Source organism: Aspergillus aculeatinus (genome assembly GCF_003184765.1).
Source record: "Aspergillus aculeatinus CBS 121060 unplaced genomic scaffold BO66scaffold_1, whole genome shotgun sequence".
Taxonomy (NCBI): Eukaryota; Fungi; Ascomycota; class Eurotiomycetes; order Eurotiales; family Aspergillaceae; genus Aspergillus; species Aspergillus aculeatinus.
This window is the reverse complement of record NW_020291470.1, coordinates 1,334,709-1,361,684: the sequence shown is the minus strand read 5'-3', so window position 1 is coordinate 1,361,684 and position 26,976 is coordinate 1,334,709. Positions and strand designations below refer to the sequence as shown.

Genomic DNA, 26,976 nt, shown 5'->3' with positions numbered 1-26,976 from the left:
ATAAGGTAGCTGCCACCACATGATCTTCCGGCCAGCAATCGGCGGCAAAGTTAACTCTCCCACCGACTCCGTCCCAAACCTAGTTTCCCGCGGTGACGTCCATCCATCCATCCGCTCGAATCTTCTCCGCCCGCGCAAACCATCATCACCAGCTCCCCTCCTCCAACCTTTCCCTTAATGACAAGCCAATTGCCCTTCTCCCCAACCACCAATGCTATGAACAACTCCTCCTACACCCTCTAAACAACTTACACCCAACCGCCAAACCCACACACCATCATCCCCCAAAGCAAAATCCAAAATGCGCCTCGCCCACATCCACTACCCAGACCTAACCTCCTTCACGCGCATCTCCCACCTCCAACAAACCCTGACCACGCGCCTGCTCACGCACAAGAAACTGCTCTCCTCGGCGAACGACACCACCACGCCCCCGCCGCCCCCGGACCCAACAATCATCACCTTCACCCCGCACCCGGTCTACACGACCGGCCGCCGCGACCTCCCGCCCTCGAACACCAGTCCGCGCGACACGACCACCACCGCCGGCGCTGCACCCCCCTCCAGCACAAAAGAACCCCAACCCCACAACACGCTCTCCCTTTCCCTCCCTCCACCCCTCGAACAAATCCGCCCGCTCCTCATCCCGCCAACGCCCTACCCCACCCCCTCATCCTTCGCGAGATCGCCGGGCTCGCCCGAGAAAGAGAAAGCAGAATACCACCCCACCCTCCGCGGCGGCCAGACGACCTACCACGGCCCGGGCCAGATGGTCGCGTACACGATCCTCGACCTGCGGCGCCTGGGGCTGACCCCGCGCTGCCACATCCGATTGCTGGAGAACAGCGTGATCGACGTGCTGGCCTCGTACGGGGTGCGGGGCCTGGTGACGGAGGATCCGGGCGTGTGGGTGCATCCTCCCCCTGCGCCGCTGCCCGGTCAACAACGACGGCACAACACCGGCACCGATGACGCACAGCTACCCCACAAGATCACGGCGGTCGGGGTGCATCTGCGGCGGAATATCAGTAGCTTCGGGATCGGGTTCAATGTCACCCAGGAGCCCATGTGGTGGTTCCGGCAGATCGTGGCGTGTGGGCTGGAGGGCCGCGAGGCGACGAGTCTGGCGGGCGTCGGGGTGCGGACGGACATCCCGACGGTGGCGGGCCGGTTTGTCGAGGCGTTTGTGCGGCGCGTGAATCGGGATTTCGCGCTCCAGGGCGGGAAAGGGAAGGGGGAGGGGATTGAGGAGGTGTATACTGTTGCGGAGGAGGATTTGTTGAGGGAATCAAATTAAATAAAAAGTAACCATGGGGTATGGCCTTGGGTTGGGGAGTTATCCAAGGGATTTTAGATTAGACACGGTATTAATACTCGTACTCATAGGTTGTTTTCTCGATCTATGCTTAGGACGATGGATGATATAGATATAATGATGTAGGTATCTGCCTTGAACATCTCTCCCATCAGGCTTGTCTTGCATGCTTTCCAGAACAAAAAGCTTCAGGGTTCACGCAATCATGACAGTAAGTGTACACGATTAATATGAGGACGATGTGTGTGACACAGAGAGAGAGAAAGAAGTATATATAGAGAAAACGGACATAGGGCGATCAAATGCAAAGTACGACAGGCTGAATTTGCGGCGAAACAAGGTCTTTCGAAGGTTCAAGCAAGATCCTCCCAAACTGCAGGCACGTATCCAGGGCAACTGATCCAGGTCGGTTTTGTCGAACCATAGAGGGGAATATTGAGAACGGGTATAATAATAGAGCAGAAAAAAGCAAAGAGCGACCGAGACCCAGCAGGTCTACAGAATGATACACCGATCCCCGGAGCCGTTCGACCCCTGAGTTTTCACTTCCAGGGCCACCTTGGCTGCTTCGTAGAAAGTCTCCATGATGCCACGGTTCTGCACGGCGGAGCATTCTGCAGGTCATATGTCAGCAAGGCATGAACCGCCGCAGGGGCGCACAAAACAAAAAGACTCCGTACCCAGGTATTTGACAGCACCAATCTCTTTGGCCTTCGCAAGGCCCTCTTCGTAGGCGATGGCGTTGGGGTTATCGTTCAGGAACTCGTCCTTTCTCAGGTCACATTTCAGTGCCGTGAGGACCAGCTTCACGCTGGGGCAGTTCTCGGAGATTTCCTCGATCCATTTGCTGGCCACGTTCTCGAACGAATCGCGACTGTCGACCTAGTACGGGGTCAAAATCGCAACACAGAGCCGTTCGCATCGGTCCTCCTTACACTAAAGCAGAGCATGATCACATGCGTATCCTCGTATGATAGCGCGCGCAGTCGGTCGAACTCTTCCTGGCCGGCGGTATCCCAGAGCGACAGTTCCATATGTACATTGTCGACGAAGATGTCTATTGGCGAGAGAATGAGTATATAGGAGTAGCCAAGGCCGATATCGGGCGGGGAGGTAGCTACCATGTACATAGTTCTCTAATTTCCAACAACACGTTAGCAAGCATATCATCTCAAGGGAGGAACAGCCAATGCGTACCGAAGACGGTGGGTTCACTATGCAGTCAATGCTGCGGTCAACAAATCAATCGCAAACAAGCGTAAGCGCAAAGCAGGTGTCTCACTAGACCGTGGGGAAATATCTAAAGTGGGAGGATGTTAGTTCGGTTTGGAGAAAACAGGGGGGCTGATCAGATGGCCAAACCCTCTCGTGAATACATTCAAAGCCGAGGTCTTTCCGCAAGCACCGTCCCCTCTTATCTAGGAAGTCAGCTCTTCAAATTCCCAGCTGGCCGACCGATAAGTTATAGATTGCACTGACAAGAGCACCATCTTCCGGCGCACAACTTTCTGACGCCCACAGAGACTCATTGTGATGGTGAAAGTGAAATGGGGTGTTGGTGGAGGAATCGCAGGAGGAAGAAGGGTCGAAGGGTCCCGACGAAGATAAGGGAGGGAAGGGGGGGGTGGAGGAGAGAGGATGGGAGAGAGGAGAGGGGGGGGGAGAGGTTCTAGATCGGGGAACGGGGTTCGACAGCAGCGAGCGGGCGGAGATTTGGTATATGAACGGATGTAAGGTTGTTTGCGTCTGGGTCAGAAGGAAATTATTATCCTATCCTAGGCAGACGAAACTTGAATAATAGGAAATGATGAGGTTTCACGAGGTAGTTGTGACGAAAGTCTTGGTTAGAAGCGAACACGAAGCAGAAGAGAGTGAGTGAAGAGGAAGAATTACTTAGTAACTGATTATTGACGGGGCGCGAGTCATGGCTGGGCGGCGGAGTTGCAGTGCAGCAGCAGCAGCAGATGTCATCGGAGGCTCCACGAATGAGCCGATCTTCATCTGCCAACTACGCAGTACCGCTGGAAATTCTTCAATGTGGCGGCGAGAATATGATATGGTGGCCGTTGCTACAGCTCTGAAGCATGTCGATCATGAGTTCCTTCAGGCCGTTTGTCTCCTTTTCACCTGTTAGTGTTGATTTCAGTCTACATGGACTTTGGTCAATTGCTTTTGTTTGAGATAACTACATCATGCCTAGACTGTGAGCTGTACAGTACAGTGCTCTATGTAAGAGTATCATGTTTCCCAGGATCATAACTAGTTGACAAGAAAAAGCCTGCGCAATCAGTATGGAGTCTGTCTCAGACTGATTATCGCATGCTGATCGTGTCCACTTGGAAGTATTTTTCTGAGTTAGTAGTCAAGATTGACCACTTGTGTATATAATCTGGTCAAATATGCGGGATAGGCCTCCATGAACTCGTACTCAGAGACAAGGCCGGGATGTGTCACTGGTGGCCTTGTCATGCATAGCCACCTAGTAGACTTAAAAGTAGCAGCCTGCTCAACCGTTGGTGCAACACTCAAGAAACTGTTGTGACTGGTGAAGGTGTCCAGTGACTGGAAGTTGACTCCAAATTGGAAGGCGGGGAAGGCGGCCCAGCAAACCGACCTCTCCGATAGGCGCGGACTGCACCTCCATCGTTGGCTCCATTGGTTCCATCCATTTATCTCATTCCTCTCTCACTTCGTCACGGGTCAACCACTGCATCATCTCCCATCCCTTCTCCTTAATGCTTTAATCACCTATTCCTATTACTTTTTGTTTTTTTTCTTTAGCGAACTTTGCTACTACATCTTACTCTCTCAAAATGTCCGACGACGATGATTTCATGCAAGATTCTGGTGACGAGGAGTACGTGCCAGTATCCAACTTGCCGTCGCACCTGGTTGACCGACTCTTAGATATGACTTTGAATACGAGGATGAAGACGAGGACGAGTCGGGCGACGTCGGGATCGAGAACAAATACTATAACGCGAAACAAGTGAAGATAGACAATCCGGAGGAGGCGATCGACGAGTTCCTAGGAGTGCCGGCACTGGAGCAAGATAAAGGCGACTGGTAAGGCCGACATCGAACCAAATAGATCCAGTCGAGAAAAGTAACGAAGCCATGCGCAGGGGATTCAAGGGGCTGAAGCAAGCCATCAAGTTGGAATTCAAGCTCGGACGATACAGTGATGTAATTCTCCTTCGCTCACCCTACATGCAATCAATACTGACTGCTCAGGCGGTTGAACACTACAGGGAACTGCTCACCTACGTCAAGTCAGCCGTCACCCGGAATTACTCGGAGAAATCAATCAACAACATGCTGGATTACATTGAGAAGGGCTCCGACGACGAAAGGGCATACCAGTGCATGGAGGAATTCTACTCCTTGACGCTGCGATCGTTCCAGAACACGAACAACGAGCGATTATGGTTGAAGACCAACATCAAACTAGCCCGACTGTGGCTCGAGCGCAAGGACTATAGCCAGCTGAGAAAAAAGGTACGGGAGCTGCACCGGGCGTGTCAGCGGGAGGACGGGAGCGACGACCCCAGCAAAGGCACCTACCTCCTCGAACTCTACGCACTGGAGATCCAGATGTATGCCGAGACCAAGAACAACAAGCGGCTGAAGGCACTCTACCAGAAGGCTCTACGCGTTAGGTCGGCTGTGCCGCATCCGAAGATCATGGGCATCATCCGGGAGTGCGGCGGAAAGATGCACATGAGCGAGGAGAACTGGAAGGAGGCGCAGAGCGACTTCTTCGAGTCCTTCCGGAATTACGACGAGGCGGGCTCTATGCAGCGCATCCAGGTGCTCAAGTACCTTGTGCTGACGACGATGCTCATGAAATCGGACATCAATCCATTCGACTCCCAGGAAACGCAACCCTACAAGAACGATCCGCGCATCGCTGCCATGACCGATCTCGTTGACGCATATCAACGGGATGACATTCGCACCTACGAGGATATCCTCAGTAAGAACGCCGACGTGTTGGCCGACCCGTTCATCGCGGAGAACATCGACGAAGTCAGCCGGAACATGCGCGTCCGCGCGGTGCAGAAGCTGACCGCCCCGTACAAGCGGTTCACGCTCAAGTTCATCACGAAGCACATACGTATCACTGAGCCGGAGGCTCAGGATATCGTGAGCTACCTCATTCTGTACGGGAAAATGAAGGCCAAAATCGACCAGGAGCACGGGACAGTGGAGGTGGAGGCTGATTCCCCCGCGTACCTCGAGCGAGTTCGGCACTTGAAAGAATGCTATATACTGATGCGCAAGAGCTGGACGCATTTGTTGAACGATGGCGAAGGCTTCAAGGACGATGGTGGCCAGCTCGTTCTCCAGGGGATGCGAGTAACCGGAGGCGGGCCTCTGTTCCAGTCGGAAGATCCGTTGGCTCCAAATCGTCCTCGCCGTCGAGGGCGGGGTGGAGCAGGAGCCGGCTTGAGGGGCAATGCTGGAGCTTAGCACCATCGGTTGGAGGGGCTTTAATATGCAGGTGTTTCGGATACTTACATGTACTGTAGTACACTGCATATCCTTAGAAGAAGCGATCGCGAGCGTGCTGAGGGCGTGCTGAGGGGGTACAGTACAAAGTACGTAGTTTTCCCCATGATTGCTGAGTTGCTGGCTGTCTTGCCGTCTTGCCGTCTTGCCTGCTTGCTAGGTAGCTTACCAGCTTGTTCCCTGCCTGTCTGTTTGGCTGCTAGCTAGTAGCTAGCTAGGTAGCACCTACCTAGTACTCGCCCCGGATTTCCGCGGGTGATACTTCCACTCCCATCCCCCCGGTCCTGTCCCCTGCCCCCCAAACCCCCCCAACTCAATCCAAAAGGCCAATGCACAAGGGACAATCCCTCCTATCCCAGTCCACCGGAAGCTTTCCCCGATCCCAGTCACGTCGACCGGAAAAATGAGAGAAGCCCCCCGAATCCCCCAACCCCCAAAATCGTCCAAGAGTTGCAATTAAAATCGTTTGGTTCCGGGTTCAGGTTCAAGTCCAGGTTCAGGCCTTAGGCTCAAGTTCATAGACCACCCCCGCTGTAGCAAGGAACCCCCATGCACCAGAGGAGCACAGGACAGCACCAGCACCGGGCACCAGCACAGCGCAGCGCAGCGCCGCACAGCACAGCACACACATACGACCTGCATCGCATAGATAGATAGATGTCAGACCACACACCGCCGCCAGCACCCCCACCCACAAGACCCATCCACTTCTGCATACCAAATCCCCCGACTCGGTAGCTTAGCTTTTGCGTGTCGACACTAACTAGGTAACTGAAGTGATTGGAAGCTAGGGGAAGCTACAGTACTCCGTAGACTAGGCTAGGAGAGCTGCTGCACGGGGCACCTGCGGTGGAAAGCAAACTGCAGGAACAAAGATGACATGTAAATGTATGTACATGTACATGTACAGTACATAGGTACAGCACATAAGTTAGAGGTCGTGGACTGATGTACATACTTCCATATGGTACGGAGTACTGTACGGAGTACTTGAGGCCAGATCGCAAGCACAGTACAGTATTCCATGCGATGCGCTGATTAGATGTGCAGTCTCATTGAGATCCTACGGTTCTAAACCCGCGTGAGAAGCCTGGTAGTAGTCATCTTACCCATTTATCTGAGGCGAAGTACCTGTACCGTAGTGTACTGTTCTGTGTATACTCTACACGACGAGAACCCCCAGACACAGGGGTGTGACCGGCAGAAGAAGCTCATCAGACTAACACGCCCACCGTACCTGGGAGGTGTGGTATAAGCCGAATCCATCGTAGTCACCTCACATAATTGACACAATTAAGTTATCCCCGGGGGTAAGGACTCGGCACCACAAGCCACCCACCACACCAACCAGCCATGGCGTAACCAGGAGGAGGTACGGCGTACAGTACTTTCATACCACTCCAAACTCCAGCCACCGTGCTTAATACCTCGTGTCAGGGTCTCATCACCTCACCTCACCTCCCAGGGCCCAGGGATGTGGATGGATGAGCGGCGGGGCAAAAAAGGTACGAAATGGATAGCTTCATCATTCTTGCGTTTGGTAACATCCATTGAGTACAGCAAACCCCCATGTCCAAATATTGCGAGATTTTAAAACGCAGGAGATCAAAGACCCCAAAAGTGTCTAGACCTTCATCCATGACTCAAGAGAAAACCAGACCCAGACTGACAGGGGGACCGGACGGATGATAACTTACTGTTCTAGCTCCGTCCTTCGCCTGGGATTCCGATCCTCCCCCGGCGCTATTTCACTATTATCCCGAGGGAAGCCCCGAGGCAACTAGTTATCTACTGTATATGCAGTTTGCTTTTCTCAGGGATTTTGGGTTTCGGTTTTGCTACACCGCACAAACATTTGCCATTGTTTTGTTTGGATATGGGGCGCTGTGCTGGGGTGGTGTCCTGGTAGTTGGGGTGGGTGGTGGGAGGGGAATCCATTTGTTTGGGCTTCGTTTACCTACGGTACCTAGTTTCTTTGTTTGGGCCTTAATCTAAGGTAGTTTTGTGTGTGTTTGTTTGCTTGTTGTGGGTTTTGATTGAAGAGTTGATGGGGATCGATAATGGTGATTGTTTGGGTTGAAGGGTTCGGTACTTCGTTGTAGCTTAACTTCGGTAAGGATACCTCGTCTTCAAGGGTGCAATCGTGTATACCCCGGTAGTATGTCTTTCTCTTATCCCTATTTCTCATGTAGATATTTCCACTCAAGTAAAAGTCAAGACATCGGTTGTGGTTCACTAGTGTCAAGGGGTGACAAGTTGACAGGTGATCCGTGGGAATGAGCGTACTCCACTCCGCCGCCCACACCACTCGAACGGAGTCTGAAACGGGGCACCCTCTTACTTCGTACGGAAAATCCGTGGATCTGACAAGGGCGGTTATTTTCGTTCCAACTTCCCACTGGATACTTACTTGGTAGTACTGGTGCGTACTTGTTGTGTGGATTCGGAAAGCAGCTTGGGGTTAACTCCCCCTCCACTGCACACCAGTAAACTACCTCTCCCTTCCTTGGAGTCAGGCATTGGGCGAGGCATGAAGTCTGTAACCTGGTCGGGTACCCAATGTATGAGACTTACGCAATGGGAATACCTGCTTTTTCCCTCGTCTCAACCTGTCATGGAGCCGGAGAAGTGGAGCGAGCGCGAGTGATAAGAAAAAAGAAGGGACGGGATCGATCCTTTAGTGTCCTGACGAGGGGGGGCAGACAGCGGAGTCCGTCCGTCTCTTTTTTAGTCCGAATAATAGATGGGAATCGGAGGAATGAAGACAATTTTGGAATGGAACAAACTTGAACATCTGGAAATTGGTCGGTAATTTCCCCTTCAAGGTGCTGAGGTTATTATCACACGAATGCCGATCCCAGACGGTAGTTGGAGAGAGAACGGACAACAGCCGTAATGCTTATTCGTGTTTGTTTGTTTGTGTTCTTTGTTCAAGGTACTTTGTTCGTACGAGCACATAGTAAGAGCTCCGAGGTGCTGCTGGCGATGGACAATCAAGCCACAGGCGGGCGGGGGTGGTGGGTGCAGTGGGAAAGAAAAAAGAAAAAAGAAAGGCGCCGGGAATAGCTTACCTGCAGTGCCCACTACCAATGTCAATCATCTTGCTAAATAATGAACCAATGTGAAGTTGCGTCAGTTTCCAGCGTCAATCCTGTGCCCTGAAGATGCAATCAGGACCCGGAAATTCGCCGAGTGACGTAGATTTGAGGGGAGTGGGGGATGGATGTAGACTGATTTTGATACACAGCAGCAGCCTGATTGCAAACTCGATGGCTACACAACGGCTTCTCTCCACACAGAGCGCCGTTGACCTTATCCTGTATCTACCGCCCTACCGTCTACCGGCGCATAGACGCATAGACGCATAGACTAACTACAGTATCATCGTCATCGTCATCATCTCACATCCTGGCAGGCTGACATGATGGCTAGTTACTTAGGTTAAGTTACCTACTGCGTTCCAGAACTCCTCGGCGCTCGGTCCCACCACCTGATGGCCCCCCCCCCCCCCCCCCCCCCCCCCCCCCCCCCCCCCCTCTCCTTGTAGAACGAATCGGAATATGAAGAACCTGCCCCTGCACGTCTGCGAGAGTAAGAGAAGATAGAAGAAGGGTAACACAAAGCAATAACCAAAAGCAAGGCGGTGGTGGTAATGCAGATTCCAGGGATTCTAGCTCCTCTCTCTTTCATCTTCTCTGACTTCTCACTCTCGCCTTGTTTATTGTGGGTTTCCTGAGAGGGCCGGTCCGGACCCGACAGCAACTTGAACAACACCACGGTCGGGGTCTTTGTAGTTGTCTTCCAATCCCATACAGGCACACTAACTACACCGTGAGCGATCCCTCGCGAATGGATGGGCTCGGAGTCGCTGCCGAGGTAGCATATGCAAGCCCCCTCTTAGTTGGATCGACAATCCTTTTCCTGGGACTCGACAAGTATCTAGTGTTTACGAGATCCGTGAGTCTGGTCATGGCCACAACCAGCGAGACGGGTTGGATGATGAGCGGATGAGATGGCATGAGATGGGACTACCTTAGAGAAAGGCCTTACCATCGGAGGTCGACGGTGGTCTGATCGCATGGTTGCAGGGAGGACTAATTACCATCAAGGAAGCGCACGTTGCTTCTTTGGCGCCAGCAGCAGTAGCAGTTGCAGCAGTTGCAGCAGTTGTTGGGCGTTAGTCTCAGGAAGTTGCTCTTGCTGACGACCCTCAGGTGCGTCGTTCAAGGCGACTAGCCCGGTTTCGATCGGAAGTTTGGCTCTTGACTTGGCCTGGTCTGCTGCTGTCTGTCTGTCTGTCTGTCCGCAGTACGGAGTACGGCCTGCATGCACGACGGCGATAAAAAAGATTTAGATTTGAGGGGGGCGGGGCAAAGGCCAACACCCTACAGGCGAAGAATCACCACATTTCAAGACAGATAGACAATGCAGCTATTTGCAAGTCAATCTTCCGATGAGCCCAGTACCTTGATCCCTAAAAATGATTAGTGGTAATCACAAAAAGAGCGATAAGAATCGTCCATCATCGCGTCGGAGCAGCAGTCAAAGAGTGGGCGGCCGACGCTTAGTGGTGGATATTAAGGCCCAATGGCAGAGAGAATCCTAGCTTCCTCGCAGCTCTCTCAACCCATGGCCATTCGTTGGTATTCTCGTCCGGACATGTGGTCGTTTCCTAGTGCATGAAGGATCGGTAGGGTCGTTGGTGGCATTCAGATCGGCCGTTCGTGCAGTCGGTTAGAGGACTCGAGGACTCGAGGACTGGGAGGGGAGCTTCACCCACTCCCAGGCCGAGGAATTCCCATCTCCGGACCACGTCCTTTCCTCTCCGATCCTTTAGGATCCGTTTTTTGGGAAGGGGATGGATGTTGTTACCTTACCTAGTACCCAGTAGTGACTGCCGGTGGATAGTCGGCTAGGGACAGGGTGCGGAAAAACTTAACTACGATGTCTGTCTCGATGCTAACGAGGAACTAACCTTGAAGTATCTTGAAATATCTAAGTTAGTCTCCATCTCGTCATAGTCGCAAGGCGATCTGAGCACGTACCCTTCCGGCCAATTGTGCCAGAGCTACCACCCCTGTAGGTTCAAATCTCTAGAACTACTGATTGTATACCTACTTCTGGTAATGTACTGTACTTCATTAGTGCTGTCAGGCTGCTAGCAGGCGTCGAAGCAAAGAAATCATGGACGGTATGTACGGGACGGATAGTGGCCGGCTGCACACTTGAGAAACGTCAGGCTACCTAGGTAGTATTGTTGCACTGGACCATGCTTCCCCCGATCCGCTGCAGCTGCAAGCTGTAGAGCAGCAATACGGAGACAATAATCAATATGCGTAATAATACTAACAAAGAGCAGTGGATCGGGATTGTACCCAGTGGCTGATTGCAACAGCTGCAACAGCATCGATCTTCATCTTCCGCGACAGATGTACGTTTGTGGTTGGATGGAATCGCAATCTTCATTTCAATTCCGCCTATTCGTACAGTAGGCCAGTAGATAATGCGATAGACTAAGTTAGACTAAGGTCGTAGACTAAGGGAGACACCGTGGACCGTGGACGGGCTTTGCAATCCCATCCTGGCGGAACCCCAGTCACTGAACGCATCCACCCGGCAAACTAGCGAGTCAAACTGAAGTAAGAATGAGAGTGGATGGAGGTACTGTACTCAAGTCTCAACTGGAACTAAATCAAACCAGCCTGGAGGCTAACTAGTAACGCCCGACCGATGCCGAGAAAGAAAGCAGAAAGGAAAAAGAAAGACTCACCGTGGACGACTTACTTCACTGGCAGTCAGTCAGTTAGTGTCAGAATGAAGCAGGATGTATGGTCCGGCAACCCCGCGTGCGCGCCCGGTCGGTTTCTGACTCTTAGATTGCCATAGTCAGTCTAATTAGTGGTCTCAATCCATCTTGAATTATCCTTCTTTTCTCCATTGCTAGTTAACTACTGTATTGGCTTGTTGTGGATGTGGTTGTGATTGTTCTTCTTCTTCTTCTTCTTCTTCTTCTTCTTCTTCTTCTTCTTCTTCTTCTTCTTCTTCTTCTTCTTCTTCGTGTTCTTCTCCTTTTCTTCATTTTCCTCCACTCCACCTTTTTCTCTCCCCCGAACAAATGATTGTTCGTGCTGGGGCGAGACCACATACTAAAAGCCAAAGTTTTCCTTATTAATATCCATATTAAAGCCTTCCCTCCCTCGGACCTCCTCCCCCAGATCCGACTGACAACTGACTCGATCCTACCAAACTACCTACCTACCTTGACAACTACCAACTACCAACTACCAAATTCCTACTAGGTACGAACTATTCTTACTTACTGCCGTTACTACCGTTACTACCTACTACCTACTACTGTACACACACACACACCACTTACTTGGTTGGTTGGTTACCTTCCTAAGTTCGCTTTGCTCTTCCCTCCATTCTACTTCCCCTTTACCTTTTTCCAACCCTCCTCCACCTTTTCCTTCTCCTTCTTCTCCTTCTTCTACCACTTTACTCAAGGTGGTAGCTTCTATCGCCGCCCGAGTAATGATCCTCATTACCTACCAGTGATTAGTCGGTCTTTTTTTCTTCCCCTTTGCCACCCTTAACCTGACATCCTCTTTTGTTTTCTCTTCCCTCAATTGGTGCTTGTAACGTTCTTTGCTATACACCCTGATACCTCTTTGGGTCAAACCCTCCCCTTCCCATCACACATGCTTACTTGATACCATAGTTAGTACGTGTGACTGGGTTCTCCTCCGTATGCACGTTGGCTGTAAGCAAAGGGAAAAAAAAAGAAAAGAAAAAGAAAAGCTTTGACGACATTTTGAAGGTCTGAGCATCACTATTTCTTTTCTTATTCCCGTTCCCTCCTTCTACTTTGTCTTTTGGTCGGCAACTGGTGTCTATGTGAGACACCTACACAATCACGGTTTCTTTCCCCTCTTTTGTCGGGGGTTTCCTGATGTTACTGGCCTACACTTGGACCCTCCCATCATCCTCAGCTGTCGACAATGCGGAATTGATCTGCCACTTCAGCTGAATGCTGTGTTTGTGTTATGTGTTTGCATTCTCTCTTTTCCGGAGGCTCCCATGCAACCTATACTATACATACACACATACCTGTCCCCTTCCTCTTCCTCTTCATCATCTCGCTCGATCGATGAGCGGCAGGCATGCCTCTACGAATGACCGAGTAGCATCGTTTGCATGCTGCATCTCGGATGTCAGGCGGGCTGCGTGGAGTGGACCAGGAAGGGTGAGCGATCGGTTCGGATGCGACTGGGCGGACAATCGTCTATCATTCCCCGAATTGATACGAACTGGTGTCATTGCTCGACCTCCTCGCCTGTTCGTCAAGTGCAAGATTGCGTATCTTCCTTCGATTTGCATTTCCGAACCGCATTCCTTGTTCTGCCCTCTTACCCGGTGTTTTCTATTGGCCCATCCCGCTTGCCTTTCCCTCTCTAAGCCGCCGTCGCTCTCGCTCTCTTTCTTTGCATTCTTGATGCTTGCTGTGACACATGTCTGGACTATCTTCGTTGGTTCCAAGGGCCGTACATCCTGTCTTCGAGCCCTGGCGGGAGTATCTCCGGCGCTTGTTTCATTGGTCCGGTCGCATTCACAGTGACGGTGGATCGGAAACACTCCTCCTGAAATCTTGTCGATTGATGGAAGCCCATGCTAAGAATGCTGCACAGTAGGCTCTTACATCACTGAAGAACTTGCGAACCGGCACGCCTCTCCTGCACCGAGGATCCGGCACAGCAAGGCGACCAGACAGAACCTGGCGCCAAATCATGCTGCATTGTCTGGTGGGTATTACGTGCTCCGGCTGCGATTCCTGCTTGATGACCGCGAGGCCGTTCTTGATATTGACCATCATCCTTCCGTACATAAGGTATCTCGACACTTCTGATTTCCTCCTCTGCCGGTGACCACCTTCCTCCTTCTACCATTTGGCCTCTCTAGTCTGCTTTGCGATGTCCCTGTCGGGTGTATCCTGGGATCACTACTACCCCGTCAACCAACTTCCGACAAGACAGGAATCCGTTTCCGGACTTTTCCCTCAACATCCTCATTCAGCCGCCTTCTTCAACCACCACGGGGCTGCTCCCCATTCTAGGCATCTTAATCACCCCACTCACAGCCACAGATCGTTCAACATGAACGCCTTATCTACCGACGAGATGGAGAAGTTCCAGAAACTCTCCAATGAGTTCCAGGCCAACGTTCAGGTGAGCTTGTCGAGGATAGCCTTATAGTCCCTTCGACCCCGGCTCATGGAGTAAATAGGGTCCCGCTGTTTCGACCAAATTATCGAGTAGCATGGTCGCTATGGAATATGCCAATGCCGATCCTGCCTTCATCACCAAGACTGCAGTCAGTTTGGGCCCTGCCGCTCTTGAGGATGATGCAGATATTTAACCGGTATCTTAGGCACTTGCAGTAACACATCCCCTGGTACGCACCATGAAGGGAGACGGAAACTGCGGCTGGAGAGGTACTTGCCCATGCATGCCTGGAGCAACTTGTCCGCTAACTCCGTGCAGCGGTCGCGTTTGGGTATTTCGAGAACCTTCTCAAACTACAGAATCTGGTGCTCGCGCACGACGAACTGAACCGGATCAAATCGCTCAATGTGCTCCTGGATCGAACCGGCCAACAGGAACATCTGTACGAGATCTTCGTCGACGCGACGGAAGGTGTCTTCCATCAAATCATTGAAGCAATCCAGAATGGCATCATTGACGACACGTTTCTGGTCGAGGCATTTAATGAGGAATACAATGCCAGCGCCATCATCACTCATTTTCGAGTCAGTCTTGTTCGTCTCGTCATTGAGTTCGTGCGACTGACTTATGACCACAGCTTCTCACGAGCGCATGGATGAAATTGAACGCCCTTCGCTACCAAGCTTTCCTGTCGCTGCCGGTGGATCAGTACTGTGCGACACGGATCGACACGGTGAGAACCGAGATCGATGAAGTCGGCCTGCAAGCGTTGGTCGATGGGGTGATTGAGGCATCCGGATTTGCGGTGGAGATCCTCTATCTGGACCGCAGCGAAGGGGATGTCGTCACGCCCCACCTTCTCACCCCGAACCGGGTGACAGCGGCCACGATCTGCTTGCTGTACCGCCCGTGAGTCCGCGACTCTTGGCTGTCATGTTCAGTATGCTAACGCGCGACCAGGGGCCACTACGACCTTCTCTACGCGGTCGAACCTACTGTGAATATGGAACCCGTGGTCAATTATCAATACGCAATGACTTCTAACTACTCCCCCTGGGATCAAGGTGCACTCTCGTTCGACGTCAACTCCAGTTTGATGTCGATCCCTAATCTGATGATGGACCCGTCATTTGCACTTGCGCCGTCGCCCATGCCTTCGGCTTCGCCCAGTCCGTTCCGTGTCTCGCCGCCCCAGGAAGTGTATGCGCCACCACTTATGCACACATCGCCGCCCCCTCCTCCGATATCGCTGGCATCGCCCCCGCCCCTTCGGATGTCAGCCCCTCCAGCTCCGTTGTCATCGTTGCCTCGCAAATCGGACGGCCCTCAGATCCGACTGAATCCGCTGGTGATGAAACCGAACTTAAGTCATTCGCTACCTGTGACGACTCCGTTCAAAAAGTAGTATGATCCTTGTTCTGCTGCACTTTCGACAATGGCGATGCTAATGAGTGGTTAGTTCTCCGTATAACCAAGCGCATTTCCAGAACCAGGATTTCGAGCCCATCCACTGGGAGCCCGCCGACCATCGGAAGTAGGATCGTGTGGAGTTCCCCCTCACCTGTGATTCTATCCAACTACGATCGTTACGACTGAACATATGTTCTTTTTTTTTACTACACATTCAATACACTACTAGGCTTATTTCGGGCAATGGACTGGGTGTTTTTGCTTTTGCTTTTGCTCTTCTTTTTTGTGACCTTTTCCCCTTGGGACCATTTTCAGTCTTGCAGGAATGCCTTTCGATGAATTCTAGCATTGGTGAAGTTAGGGGGTAAATGGTTTGATTTGTACTAAGTACTAGTGGGATTCTCTTCAGCAGGATGTGCTTTAGCGTCTGTGGTCTGTGGTTGCATGGAGGCGAAGCGTGGTGCAGTGACTCAAGAAAAAGAAAACCAACCCAACCAAAAAGGAATGAACCAATCGTTGAGAGGCCACTTATCATGTAGCCAGGAATTCCGGCATTCAACTGCCGGCACCTTCGGTTGGTATGCTCAGTAGTAAGTACCTATACATGAGGTGGTATAGCCGTCCGGTGGCTTCGGTTCCGGAGACGCAGGACGCGTTCTCGTTGGTCGCAATGGAAATGACTTCCAGCTCGACCAATGACACGACCGGTGGCGGAGGCAAAAGGCCCCGGGGACCGTCGACAAGCCGTAAGGTAAGTTGGAAGAGGATCTCCGCGCAGGGATGGACGGATGCAGTGGTCTTTTCCCCTTGCAGGTGGCTGACACGGCGCGGGCCACTGAGAAGAATGGACGGTGAAGACTCTGGACTAGAGTGCCGCCGAGTGCCTGTACCTGTATATTGTAGCCGTTCAGATTGGCAAATTAAAGTTATTGGTCGGTCCGTACTGTACTTGCATGCTTGATGTCATTGGTAATTTGTGTACTAGGTAACTTCGAGTATACTCTAGCTTGGGGTTGGACTACTGTGAGATTGGGGTTCATGGTGGCCAGCCAGCTACTCGGCAACCTATCTATTGTATGAGCATGAGTATGAGTAGGAGTAGGAGTATGAGTATTCTAGGGCTACTAGGTAGGTGCCTGAGGTCCCCCATCCCCGTCCAGGAAGGTACGCATCCATCCATCCAACACATTCAAGCTGGAAGAGTATACCTAAGGCTACCACGGTAAGTTTCGGGTCATAGTTTCTACCTCCCTCCTCTTCGTCTCTGGCCATACACCGATTCAGTTTCTGGTCGAGGAAGAAAGAAAGAAAGGGGGCATACGCGGACAACCGGACAATCCAGTACCAGTACCGCGCAGACTCGACCTGCTACTCTGTAGATTGTACAGTCCAGTGGTCTGGTGGTGGTTTGGATCCTCGATGGATCAAGAAGCGATGGCACGCGCATCTATCGCTGAGGCTGGGGCTGAAGCGAGTTGTGTGGACATCAACCTGTCCTGCCCGAGCTTGCTCATCATTGCTTTTAGGGAATGGGAATGAATACTGGTTCATAATGGTGGTGTCTGGGGTTGATCGGACACACACACACACGTGTAGCGCTTTCCTGCGGAATGATGTAAGGGGTTGTAGTTGATACTGCATATTCATAGGACTGGCGGGGTTGGGGAGGGACAAGTCGAAGTAAGGAGTCGGTGAGTGACTGGGGAGTTCGCATGGATTTCTAGGTCAAGGTCACCTTCCAGCTCCACTACCGGGTAAATACGGGGTATGTGCTGTACCTACTAGCCAGTACCTACTAGTCGAGTGGACTTGCCTAATTCTAACACCTCGGGTGGTGAGTACCGAGGGGATCTACGGGAGGGGGGGGGGATGTATGGGTATATGGGTGGGTTGGAGATGGGACTGCAATGTATGACTGTATGAGCCACTGCTGCATCTACCGTCTCCTCTGTGGTACGACTAGTGAGGTTTATCCCTATTACTGTGTATGTGGTCTTATGGTAGGTCCTGCCTACGAAAGAACTGGTTGCATGGTGTTTGTACACGTATGTTAAAAGATATCAACATAGAAGTTACCGTCTATAGACAACTGTTTGCTCCGTATATCGCAACCCTGGATAGCTGTCTTGGTGTAGAGCATCGGAGCAGATCAAACCCTCCCTCCATTCATCCTTTCCGAGACATCCTCAGGCATCCGTCCTGAAATCTTCCTAATCGGGACAACCTCGTGACCTGCAGCAGCAGGCGCGAGAACGAAGAATGCAGGCCTGGGACCCGAGCCCAGAACCTGCGCAGAGAGCCCTGCACCGTTCTGACCGCTACCGCCTTCGGCCTATTCTTGGTGAGCAGGGGCATTGTCTTGCCGATGTCCTCTTTTTTCATTCATCAGGCCATCCATTTCGCGCTGCCAGTATCTCGACACTTCTTTCACTCTGGAAAATATGGCATTCAGGATCCAATCGTTGTTCCAGCAGAATGGAGCATTCGACCGGCAGGAAATTCATCGGAAGTTCATCGAGCCTGCGGTATGGTCATATGTAGTATCGCTACGGATACCTCAAGGCGATCGGCTGGTGACACCGGCTGAGGCTCTCGTTGTTCCTTCGCATAAAACTGCGATTGAGTCACTTCCAATACACTCGCCATCACGCCATAGCAAATGACGAGTCTCTCAGCCACTTGTGATACTCTGGTTCGAAGCCGCTTGGAGCTTATGTTCAAGAACCTGGTCAAACAAAATCGTGCTGTGGTGCAAAGTTCACCCATTCCGTAAAATCCATGCCACTTAGATTCAACTCCTGGTCAACATCGGGAAACATACTGCCAAAAGTCGGATCAGTGAACAGTTGATCGTTGAATGGCATTACGATAGGGGGCGCCGGTCCCGCCGTTCGACCGGTCGCGGCACTCGTATACGCAGGCGAACACAGCCGGTTCACAACTTCCAGGCAGCGAACAGCAAGTCGATTGTTGCTGAGTGAAGGATGAATGAGTAGCTTCTTGGTGGCTTCTATGTCTTGGAGCCATGCAGGAGCGTCTGCACTGGTGGGATCAGTCATGAGCATGATTATCGGAATCAAGCCGGCCTGGAAGAGGAAGTACCTGTTGAATAAGTTAGTCAACCATAGACAACCCCAAAAGCAGAGTTCGTAAACATACAGCATGTACCAGGCTCCAATTCTCGTGCAGACATGGTTGTTCACAAAGTCGGTGATGGACGAAATGGAAAGTCTAGCATTTCGAAGACAGAGCTTCCGGCAGTCAACCTCGAAAGGGTCTTCAGGCTCTGACGCTGTGTTTTGCTGTGTCCATCTCCGTGATGCCCATCGGAGGAGTACCGGGCGGTAAAGAAGGATTCTCAAGTTCCAATCCCTCCACATCATGCGGTTGCGGACGAGCGCAAAAGTGTCCGATACCGGTAGAGGCGGTTGCTTGAAGTAGTCAGGAAGACCATTGTACCATTCCTCCATTGGCTTCTGGAGGCCCAAGGTTTCTTCCGCTGTGAGACTGGGTCCCGAGATGAGGCGTTGGTAGACGCTGTTTGTAAGTAAATGAAACCGAGCTTGGGCTATCAGCCCCGAATAGAGGGTTGGCTCCGTGACTTCGACGGGTAGCGTGGTGGTGGCGGGGGTGAGAGCCTGAAAAATGTTAACAACCAGACAAGAGCCGGGGCGATGATCTGTCTTCCTACCTCGTCGTGAATATTCAGGACGTGTTTTGCATCCATGACACTGTCTTCAGGTAATAGAATGGGCCGGCCAAATGTCTTCGCCGCACCACTGTCGAATATGTATACTCCCCACCACAGGCGTCTCCTGATCTCACGCTGAAGAAGGCTGATTTTCCAGCCAGGAAATTCTTTGTGGAGACCCAGACTCATGGCCATTCTAACGGCCAGGCCTAAGAAGTTCCACCCAGTATTGGGCTTGTTTCGTTTCTGTGCATAGTTGCTCAAAAGCAGTAGCGCCTGCACCAGGGTAAGGTTTCCAGTCTCAAACACGGAGACCTGCTGTAAGTGGCCTCGTGCTTCTTGGTAGAAAGTGATATCTAGGTCGGAGTTGTCGTCGCCAATGCACCAAGCACCCAGCGCCAGAATGGTGTTCAGCAAGATCTGCCATGCTTGACCATGTGGCCGGGGCACTTGTTCATAGAACTGTGCTCTGAATGTACCCTCGTGAATGAAAGGGTAGCTTGCATGATAGTTGAGGAAGAATGCGTCCATGAACGCCTGCTCAACTAGACCAGAAGGGGCGGTGTTGAGCAATTGGGACTTCAAGGGGACGGCATAGTTCGTCTTGGAAGTGCCAGCGGGGAAGTTGAGGTCAAAGCCATGTTTGAGCAATGTTCGGAGCGGAACGACGCTCGACGAAGCACCTACTGATGGTTAGAATGATCGACCACACCTAGATCTAAACGAAACACACACCAAAGTAACCCGCTCCTTCTGGTTTGATAGATAAGGCTGCCATGCCGTCTGTCAGATCACCCACAGTGATCTTATTCTCCGCCCAATCGAAGCCGTCTGCCTGTTGCGGCAGTGCCTCGGGGGCTGGTTCGGCTCGATCGGCCTCAGCCTTGGCTGGAGTGGAGTGCCTGGATGACGATTTGGACGATGAACCTGGTTTAGGCGGCCCATCCTGGTCATACAAGAGGGAGCGAACCGTCGCATCCAGATCACCTCCCGGAAACAGCCTCCCTAGGGCTGTTTCGAACGCCTGTAAGCGATCTTCCACATAGGTCAAATGTCTATGTAGATCTTTATTAGCGGGTTTCGCAGCATGTGAGGAAAGCTAAACAGATGCTTACTGTCTGGTCAAGGGACTTCTGGTGACTTTAGGACTATAGTTACAGTCCTTGTGCAACTGCTTGCATTGTGCACATGTAGGTTTCTCCTTAGAGCACTATAGAGGTGTTAGCGTATCTCATGTTCCTGCTTCTGGACATCCAAAACTCCATAGATGACTGCTCACCCTGGACTTCCGTAAACGGCATTCATCGCACTGCAAATGAAGATCAGCTTACTAGGTCAGTTTACCTGCGATCTGCGACTCACGGCGTAAGAGTGAGAATCACGAGTGCTGGCCATGTTTAGAGCAAGACGATCATTCGATCTATTGAATCTCTAAATCTCGTGCTCGGTGGTAAGTATACCAAACTGATGTCATCTAAATCAGTAGGTCAGCAACTTGCTACATGGTATCAACCGGTGGAAGTCCGATGCCAGACTTGAATCGGCAACATATAAGAATGAATGAATACAATATTAAAGGAAGAATGTATTGTGAGAAGGAATATAATGCCAAATCCTAGCCAGGCCACAAGTTGGGACAAACAAAAAAGAGTGCTCACGATACAGGATGGCGCAGACACCGGAGACGGACTGGTGGGGTATCAGGAACAAAATGAGGTGGCGGAAGAACATAACAGGACAATAACAGGGCCAAAACTCACGATCGGCACGGCGGCATTCAACGGTCCAGCCCTTTTTGTACGTCGGAGACAAGGCCGACCGTCCAAGTCCGTAGTACACGTAGTACAGGTCCAAATGAGGACGACAGGCCTTCGAAAATAGAGAGGGGGGGGAAATTCCACCTGTTGCGAGCGCGACGAGGGAAGCTGCAGCTGATGTGATGATTGATGCTAACTCTTAGAGAGGCTCGTGTGGGGGGGGGCAGCCAGTCAGGTGACACGCTGCGAAAGAAATTTATCGCCCTCGATTTTCAGGAATCCATTCCCAGTTTCCCTCGGTCAGCCTGAGATCCTCAGGCAGGAATGGCTGGACATCCACTCTTGCTCTTGTCTTCTTTTCGTCAGGGTGGAATGCAATTGATATCTACTCCGTAGACTGTTCCCCATGCATATAGCAAGAGAATATTAGCTTGTAGACCTCTCCTTTCAAGCAACTGACTGATTGATATGTTGATATGCACGAGCTAAAGTCAATAGAGTGAGTTCGAGGTACAGAATGCGGACCGGATGGTTACGATGCCAGTGGACGCTGCACCTCGTGAATCCGCGTCGTGTTATCTAGCTTGGTGGACAATCACCATGTGGAAGAAGCAGAAACTCTCGTTGGTGGGATGTTTCTGCAGGATCTCTCTAGTGGTCCGGTGCATTAGAACCGTGACAGCTCCCAAGGTAGCTAGCTAAGGCCAGAATATATAGTGCAGCCATGCGGAATCTTCAAGCATCTCCAAGACCGCCAAACATACGAAAGTCGTAGCGCATATCTCACCTCATTTTAGTATGAAGGAAATCGAGAGAATGAGGCGGGTAATTTCCAGCTGTTGCACCATAATACAAGGAAATAAGAAGTTGCTGGTGAAGGAGTAAATGCTCTCTGCCCGCGACAATGCAACTGCTATCAATCAGTCTTGGCGCGGTCCTCCCGCCAATTGCAGACCCCACAGGAAATTCAATTTTATACAACGTCATTTGCAGCAACCTTCAGCATCCAAAAATTACTCCCGTGAAGCCCAGAAAAAACATCTCACTTTGCAGCAAGAGGGCTTGGCTCCAACTGCGCTCGCTCATTTCTACTTGCAGACTTATACCCATTACCGAGCGATCTCCCCCCCTCTGAAGCGATACAGCCATGCCCACTCAACCGCCCCTCCCTCCCCTCCTGGCACCCTACGTATCGTCTTTACCCCCCTCATCTCTCATCGTTCTCTCCACCGTCCTCGGCGCTCAGGGCAATTGGCTCACATTACGATATCTCTACGCCGCACTGAATGCATTATCCACCTCCGACGCTGCGCTAAGTTTCGGTGAAGGTCACAATGGGAAGAAACAAAAGGTGGTGCTCGTGAGCTTCCTGCGGGGTTGGGAATTTTGGCGCGCGGAAGCAAAAAGATTGGTATGTGTTTTTTTTTCCCTGGTGCAACACCCCCAGCCCAACAAAACCCTTGGTGATTAGAGGGAAATCTCTTGTGCGGCATGAAGAAAGAATTCTAAAACGACAATACAAAATTTCCAGGGCTTGGATCTCGCCCGTCTCACAGACAAGCGCCAATTTGCCTTTGTCGATGGCTTATCCGAACTCTTCGCCGGTCCGCGGACGACGCCGACGCCGACCACCCCCACCACCACTAACACCACCACAACCCAAACCACTCCTCCCTCTCTAGCACCCTCACCCCGCGGCGGCCCTGTTCCTCAGCGGACAGTTCTCCCCAATCGATCGGCGCCAGGTCCCATTCCCGCGCGAGGGCCTCAACCCGCGCGCGGGCCCGCGGTCGCCGCCCCAGCTCCGTTGGCTCCGGTGGCACCGTCAGCTCCGCCAGCTGCGCCGGCTTCTCGAGAGGTCGGCCCAGTCAAGCGACTGCACCTTTCCGGAAAGGGGCCTGCAGCCCTTGACAGACTCGAGAAGGATATCGCGGCGGTGGTGGGGCATCTGAACGGGAGGGCGACGGCTTCGGCGGAGGAAGAGGACGATTCAGAGGTGCTGTTAGTCCTCGACCAACCGGACCTGCTTCTAGCCGCGACGGGTCCCGGCAAGGAGATTGGAGCTACGGAGATGACCGAGTGGGTGATGGGCCTACAACAGGTACGTCTTCTTGATCGGATGATGATGATGATGATGATGATGATGATGATGATGATGATGCGTGCGCTAACCATGTTACGTTCTTGTGGGGATATAGTATGTCCATGCTACGGTCATGACCCTCGCGGCAGACTTGCCCTTGATACACAACGCCTCGGCGGCTGGGCATCAAATGCCAACGCCGCTGGAGACCGAACACGCCGCGTTTGCGATCGGTTCGGCCCACCGCGCGCATCTGGTGATGCAGTTGCGGGATCTGGATACGGGGGCCGCGCGGGATGTGAGTGGGGTTCTCAGGGTAAGTAAAGGAGGTGCGTGGGGACAGAGCGACAACACCGATGCCAACGGGAATTGGGAAGAGAAGGAGGCTTTGTACTTCGTGCAAAGAGATGGTGGAGTCAGCGTCTTCAGACGCGGGGAGTAGGGGGATCAGTGTCAGTGGGACCAGGGTGGTGTGGGGGCGGAGGCGTTCGGGCGCATTCAATCAAAAAGCATAGAATGGTAGATTGATTTGTTTCGCAAGTTGATAGGCAGTGCAAGGATAGATACGTTTCGGTAAGGTTGGCAATCGGAACTTTAAGTAGACAGATCACATTGGATGAATGTCTCAACACGGCGTCTGTCTCGACATGGGATATCCGCCAGCCATAAACAAGTCAAGGAAATTCATGCATTGCTTTCCCTTCTGCTTTTTTTTTTCTTCGTGAACAACACAGGACCCCCCACGGAAAGAGAGTCCGTTCTTTTCATTTGTCGTCAATATGTGCCATTTTTCTCTCTTTCTCTAGAATAGAAATGCTATGACGGCAAAAAAAAGTGAAAAGACCGTCCCACCACCAACTCCACGGGGGAAGCGCCTTTTTTTCGCCTTGCACTGAAACCGGTTCACTTCATATGCTCGGCCTTTGTCATACCAGCCCTCTCCAGCCTCCGAGAATGAAATCGCGACGTCGAACAATTAACTTAGTTGCTGCTCGAGGTGACGCCACGGGCACCCTTGGGGACACCGGTCTGGAAGCCGTTGTGGAAGCGGCGGTGGACCTCCTTGAGGTGGCGCATTCTGCCGGTACCGGTGGTCTTTCTGCGCTTGGCCTTCTCGCTCCAGTTGACTATATGAAATCATAGATTCGTAAGTCAACAGTCTGTCTCAAAAATACCAAAACATGATCTGTGATTCGGGGGTGGTGGGTGGGAATCTTCCGGTGCTCGAGGAGGTTGGTTTTTGCTTCTCCCATTGTCGAATCAAGCACGCACGAAGGCCCGGTGGTGTGTCAAGGATAGGGTGGAGTAATCGGGGGAGAGTTCGTACACTTGCGAGTCTTAGCGGAGGGGTAACCGCAGTTGGCACAAGTCGACTTCTGGATGTGGAAGGAGCGTTTGCCTGTAGATATCCCAATGGTGCGCAATCCGTTAGCCCATTTGATCCCATTGTCGTTCCCAGCAAATTCCCTTCAATCATTCCCGGCACATGATCCCATCTCTTGAAATTTGATCATCCGTTGATCCGCAAAAATATTCCGCCGTGTCAAACAAAGGTATCGGAAGGTGAAATACTGACCACAACGCCTGCAGAGGGTGTGAGTCTTGTTGTGGCGCTTGCCAAAGCTGGAGGTACCCTTCGCTGTAATCGGTGTCAGTTGGCTGTCACATTTTGTCGTCGCCGAGGGACCGGTCGGAAACGGTAGTGTATCATGTTGGTAACGTACTCATCTTGAATTAGGGGAACTAAAAGTGAAGCAAAATAGTCAGCGAAAAAATGTCCGTCCAGCAGATATCCAAAAACACGATTATCCGACAAAAATAACCTACCTGGCGATTCCGTTGAAGGGCTGGTTGTCGTTGTCGTCGTCGCTGGGCGTATCGAAAGTTGCGCTGGGATCTGGGGTGGTGTCGCTTAGCGAGTTGTGGCTTCCAGGGCTTGTGCCCTGGTCCCGTGATCCCGTGACTTTCCGCCTTCTTGAAAGATGTCTTCCGTGTCACGTGTCGGGCTCTCGATCTTGTCGCGGCTCCACTTACTGTCCTATCCGGGTAGCTAACCCGAGACTGGACTAGCGCCTTACAACTTAGTTGTTTGTTTCCATCGATGGGTCATTTACTCACAGCTATGGAGTAAACGCCGGGTGGTCTCCTTGTCTTTCTCTTTGCTTATGGTCGGAATGGTCGTTGCCTTCAAACAAATACAATCAATATATCGATATATCCACAATTTCGAGGAAGGGTATCTATATGCATTGCGCGATTCATGTCGCAAAACAGAGGCGCAGAGAAATATCTTGCCAAAAAGCCACTAAACCAGATCATCTTTTCCCATAAAAGCGGCCATAGGATCGTCCGCAGCAAGCCTGCTTCGTTTGTATGAATCGAGCTCTTCCTCCGTGATTCCTGACTGCACCTCAATCAAAGTTCTCTTCTTCGTGTTTGCGTTGGTCACTTCTCCCGCCTTCTCCAAGCCCGCCTGATCAGGATTGGCGTGGTTCTCCTCAAGGTCACCAGACTGTTCGGTAGCGTCTTCGCCATCTCCTTCCGGTAGCATCAAGATCTGGTCTGCCTCTCGGAAAGCGCGCTTGCCGTCCTCACCAGTACAATAACTGTTCTTCACAGTAGAGAAACAGCAGGCATATCCCCATTCGAAGTTGTGCCACCAGCTTCCCCAAACGGAGGTATGGTTGTTGTTGAGGATATCTTCCGCGTACTTGGACTTTGCTGCTTTCTTGGGAGCGCCCTTGATGGCGCCAGTCTCGTCATATTCGATAAACCTTTCGTTCTCAACCACCATGGTTTCTCGTAGCGGAGTTGGGTCAAGATGTTCCTGACCACCGTATTTCTCCAGAAGAGCCTTGCGCTGAGCATCACGCTTGGCCACTGTCTCGGCCTCGGCTTTCTTGCGCATGATCTCGCCTGCTGTCGGATTCGCCTGCAGGTGAATCTTCTGCGTACCCTTCTCTTGAGACTCCCAAGCATACCGCTGTGCCTTCTCGAATTCAGCAGCATCTCCGGAAGCCCGCACGAAGTTCTCCTCAGCCACCAGTGCTGCTGCCTGATCATCTTGGGCGCCCATGTCAACCATGCGCCGCGTCTTGGGATCGTATTTCGCGGAGTCCAGATCGAGGTTCAGCAGATATTTAGCGGTGTCTTCACGAATACGTAGGTTGCGAGTCGCGGTGCTTTGTTGTCGGCCCATATCAGACTCTTCTGCGTAGCGGGCTTCCTCTTCCGGGGCCTCCTCCTCATCAAGTTCACCGTCTGTGAGCCCATTTTGCCTCTTCTCTCCTTCCTTGGTAAGTTTCTTGAGCTTCTCCAGCTCCTCATACTCCTGGACCACCTGGCGATATTCGCTGGCGTCATAGCCATTCCACCGGTCTCTCTTAGCGTCCCAACCCATGTTCACATCCTGTATAACTTCGTCGGCCTGGATGTCTTTCCCTGTCCACTTGGCACCGTGTTTCCGAGGTCGACTGAGGCACTCTTTCGTTTTGTGGGTCATGGCGCCGCAATTCTCACAGGCGCCTTTGCGGTACTTGGTGGCGGCTGGACCCGCGCGCTTGCCACGCTCATACCATTTCGACTGATCTGTCGTCGACTTCTGCAGACGTTGATGCTCAAGGTAATCGTTGGTGGTATCGTCATCATCGACATAGAACGGTTTCTTGGAGATGAAAGACGGAATGTACTCGTTGCGTTCCTTCGACGCCACATCGGCTGGCTTTCGGGACATGGTGATGAAGTTGCGTGAGAGAGATGACCAAATGTGAAAAGGGAAACCTCTCAGTCCGGTACTGAACAGATGGAGGAGAAAGGAAAGCGGGGAAAGGACGGTACGGTCGCGCGACGACAGTGAGGCAAGTCGTTCGGCATTCTCGAAGCGGCGGAATCCTTGGCGATCGTGGATGGACTGGCTATCATCACGTGATCTGGCGTAGATCCGCGCCACTGGGCGCGTCACTTCCATGGTAATTCTCGACACGACC

At 52.0% G+C, this 26,976-nt stretch overlaps 8 protein-coding genes across 8 annotated transcripts; 4 read left to right on the top strand and 4 right to left on the bottom strand.

The window, feature by feature from the left end:
* Positions 1-114: 114 nt before the first annotated feature.
* Positions 115-1,297, top strand: BO66DRAFT_363549 (lipoyl(octanoyl) transferase LIP2; the record flags this gene model as incomplete). Its single annotated transcript, XM_025645121.1, has 1 exon — positions 115-1,297. Exon 1 carries the CDS (start codon positions 302-304, stop codon positions 1,295-1,297), a length of 996 nt encoding a protein of 331 aa, XP_025509396.1. The 5' UTR covers positions 115-301.
* An 89-nt stretch (positions 1,298-1,386) lies between these two features.
* Positions 1,387-2,960, bottom strand: rho3 (Rho family GTPase RHO3). The gene is made up of 8 exons (XM_025646304.1): positions 2,795-2,960; positions 2,678-2,728; positions 2,598-2,615; positions 2,513-2,529; positions 2,437-2,451; positions 2,251-2,372; positions 1,996-2,197; positions 1,387-1,929 (listed from the first exon to the last, which is right to left on the bottom strand). The coding sequence occupies exons 1-8, from the start codon at positions 2,842-2,844 to the stop codon at positions 1,811-1,813; spliced, it is 594 nt and encodes a 197-aa protein (XP_025509395.1). The 5' UTR covers positions 2,845-2,960; the 3' UTR covers positions 1,387-1,810.
* A 1,028-nt stretch (positions 2,961-3,988) lies between these two features.
* BO66DRAFT_387437 (putative COP9 signalosome subunit 2 (CsnB)) lies at positions 3,989-6,007 on the top strand. The gene is made up of 4 exons (XM_025646303.1): positions 3,989-4,172; positions 4,223-4,381; positions 4,441-4,501; positions 4,550-6,007. Exons 1-4 carry the CDS (start codon positions 4,129-4,131, stop codon positions 5,786-5,788), a joined length of 1,503 nt encoding a protein of 500 aa, XP_025509394.1. The 5' UTR covers positions 3,989-4,128; the 3' UTR covers positions 5,789-6,007.
* A 7,790-nt stretch (positions 6,008-13,797) lies between these two features.
* Positions 13,798-15,801, top strand: BO66DRAFT_445462 (ubiquitin thiolesterase; the record flags this gene model as incomplete). Its single annotated transcript, XM_025651650.1, has 7 exons — positions 13,798-14,052; positions 14,111-14,197; positions 14,255-14,318; positions 14,368-14,633; positions 14,687-14,958; positions 15,010-15,453; positions 15,509-15,801. 7 exons carry the CDS (start codon positions 13,798-13,800, stop codon positions 15,585-15,587), a joined length of 1,467 nt encoding a protein of 488 aa, XP_025509393.1. The 3' UTR covers positions 15,588-15,801.
* Positions 15,802-18,188: 2,387 nt separating this feature from the next.
* On the bottom strand, positions 18,189-20,545 carry BO66DRAFT_407377 (putative C6 transcription factor (Gal4); the record flags this gene model as incomplete). Its single annotated transcript, XM_025649057.1, has 7 exons — positions 18,189-18,561; positions 18,619-19,097; positions 19,151-19,833; positions 19,886-20,205; positions 20,266-20,360; positions 20,430-20,459; positions 20,513-20,545. 7 exons carry the CDS (start codon positions 20,543-20,545, stop codon positions 18,189-18,191), a joined length of 2,013 nt encoding a protein of 670 aa, XP_025509392.1.
* A 1,509-nt stretch (positions 20,546-22,054) lies between these two features.
* BO66DRAFT_339033 (uncharacterized protein) lies at positions 22,055-23,707 on the top strand (the record flags this gene model as incomplete). The annotated part of the gene is made up of 3 exons (XM_025644368.1): positions 22,055-22,318; positions 22,439-23,008; positions 23,106-23,707. 3 exons carry the CDS (start codon positions 22,055-22,057, stop codon positions 23,430-23,432), a joined length of 1,161 nt encoding a protein of 386 aa, XP_025509391.1. The 3' UTR covers positions 23,433-23,707.
* Positions 23,694-24,701, bottom strand: BO66DRAFT_467250 (60S ribosomal protein eL37; the record flags this gene model as incomplete). Its single annotated transcript, XM_025652549.1, has 4 exons — positions 23,694-24,117; positions 24,318-24,389; positions 24,567-24,629; positions 24,689-24,701. 4 exons carry the CDS (start codon positions 24,699-24,701, stop codon positions 23,972-23,974), a joined length of 294 nt encoding a protein of 97 aa, XP_025509390.1. The 3' UTR covers positions 23,694-23,971.
* Positions 24,702-25,169: 468 nt separating this feature from the next.
* Positions 25,170-26,843, bottom strand: slu7 (mRNA splicing protein SLU7). The gene has a single exon (XM_025646302.1). The coding sequence runs from the start codon at positions 26,721-26,723 to the stop codon at positions 25,296-25,298; it is 1,428 nt and encodes a 475-aa protein (XP_025509389.1). The 5' UTR covers positions 26,724-26,843; the 3' UTR covers positions 25,170-25,295.
* Positions 26,844-26,976: the final 133 nt, after the last annotated feature.

Bases quoted from the DNA above. Each gene is read 5' to 3' on its own strand.
- rho3 (XM_025646304.1), bottom strand. From the start codon at position 2,844: ATGAGTCTCTGTGGGCGTCAGAAAGTTGTGCGCCGGAAGATGGTGCTC. The intron at 2,198-2,250 runs GTAAGGAGGACC...ACCCCGTACTAG, and splicing joins TGATCATGCTCTGCTTTAGT to GTCGACAGTCGCGATTCGTT. The intron at 1,930-1,995 runs GTACGGAGTCTT...TATGACCTGCAG, and splicing joins TGGTGCTGTCAAATACCTGG to AATGCTCCGCCGTGCAGAAC.
- BO66DRAFT_387437 (XM_025646303.1), top strand. From the start codon at position 4,129: ATGTCCGACGACGATGATTTCATGCAAGATTCTGGTGACGAGGA. The intron at 4,173-4,222 runs GTACGTGCCAGT...ACCGACTCTTAG, and splicing joins CAAGATTCTGGTGACGAGGA to ATATGACTTTGAATACGAGG. The intron at 4,382-4,440 runs GTAAGGCCGACA...AGCCATGCGCAG, and splicing joins GAGCAAGATAAAGGCGACTG to GGGATTCAAGGGGCTGAAGC.
- slu7 (XM_025646302.1), bottom strand. From the start codon at position 26,723: ATGTCCCGAAAGCCAGCCGATGTGGCGTCGAAGGAACGCAACGAGTAC.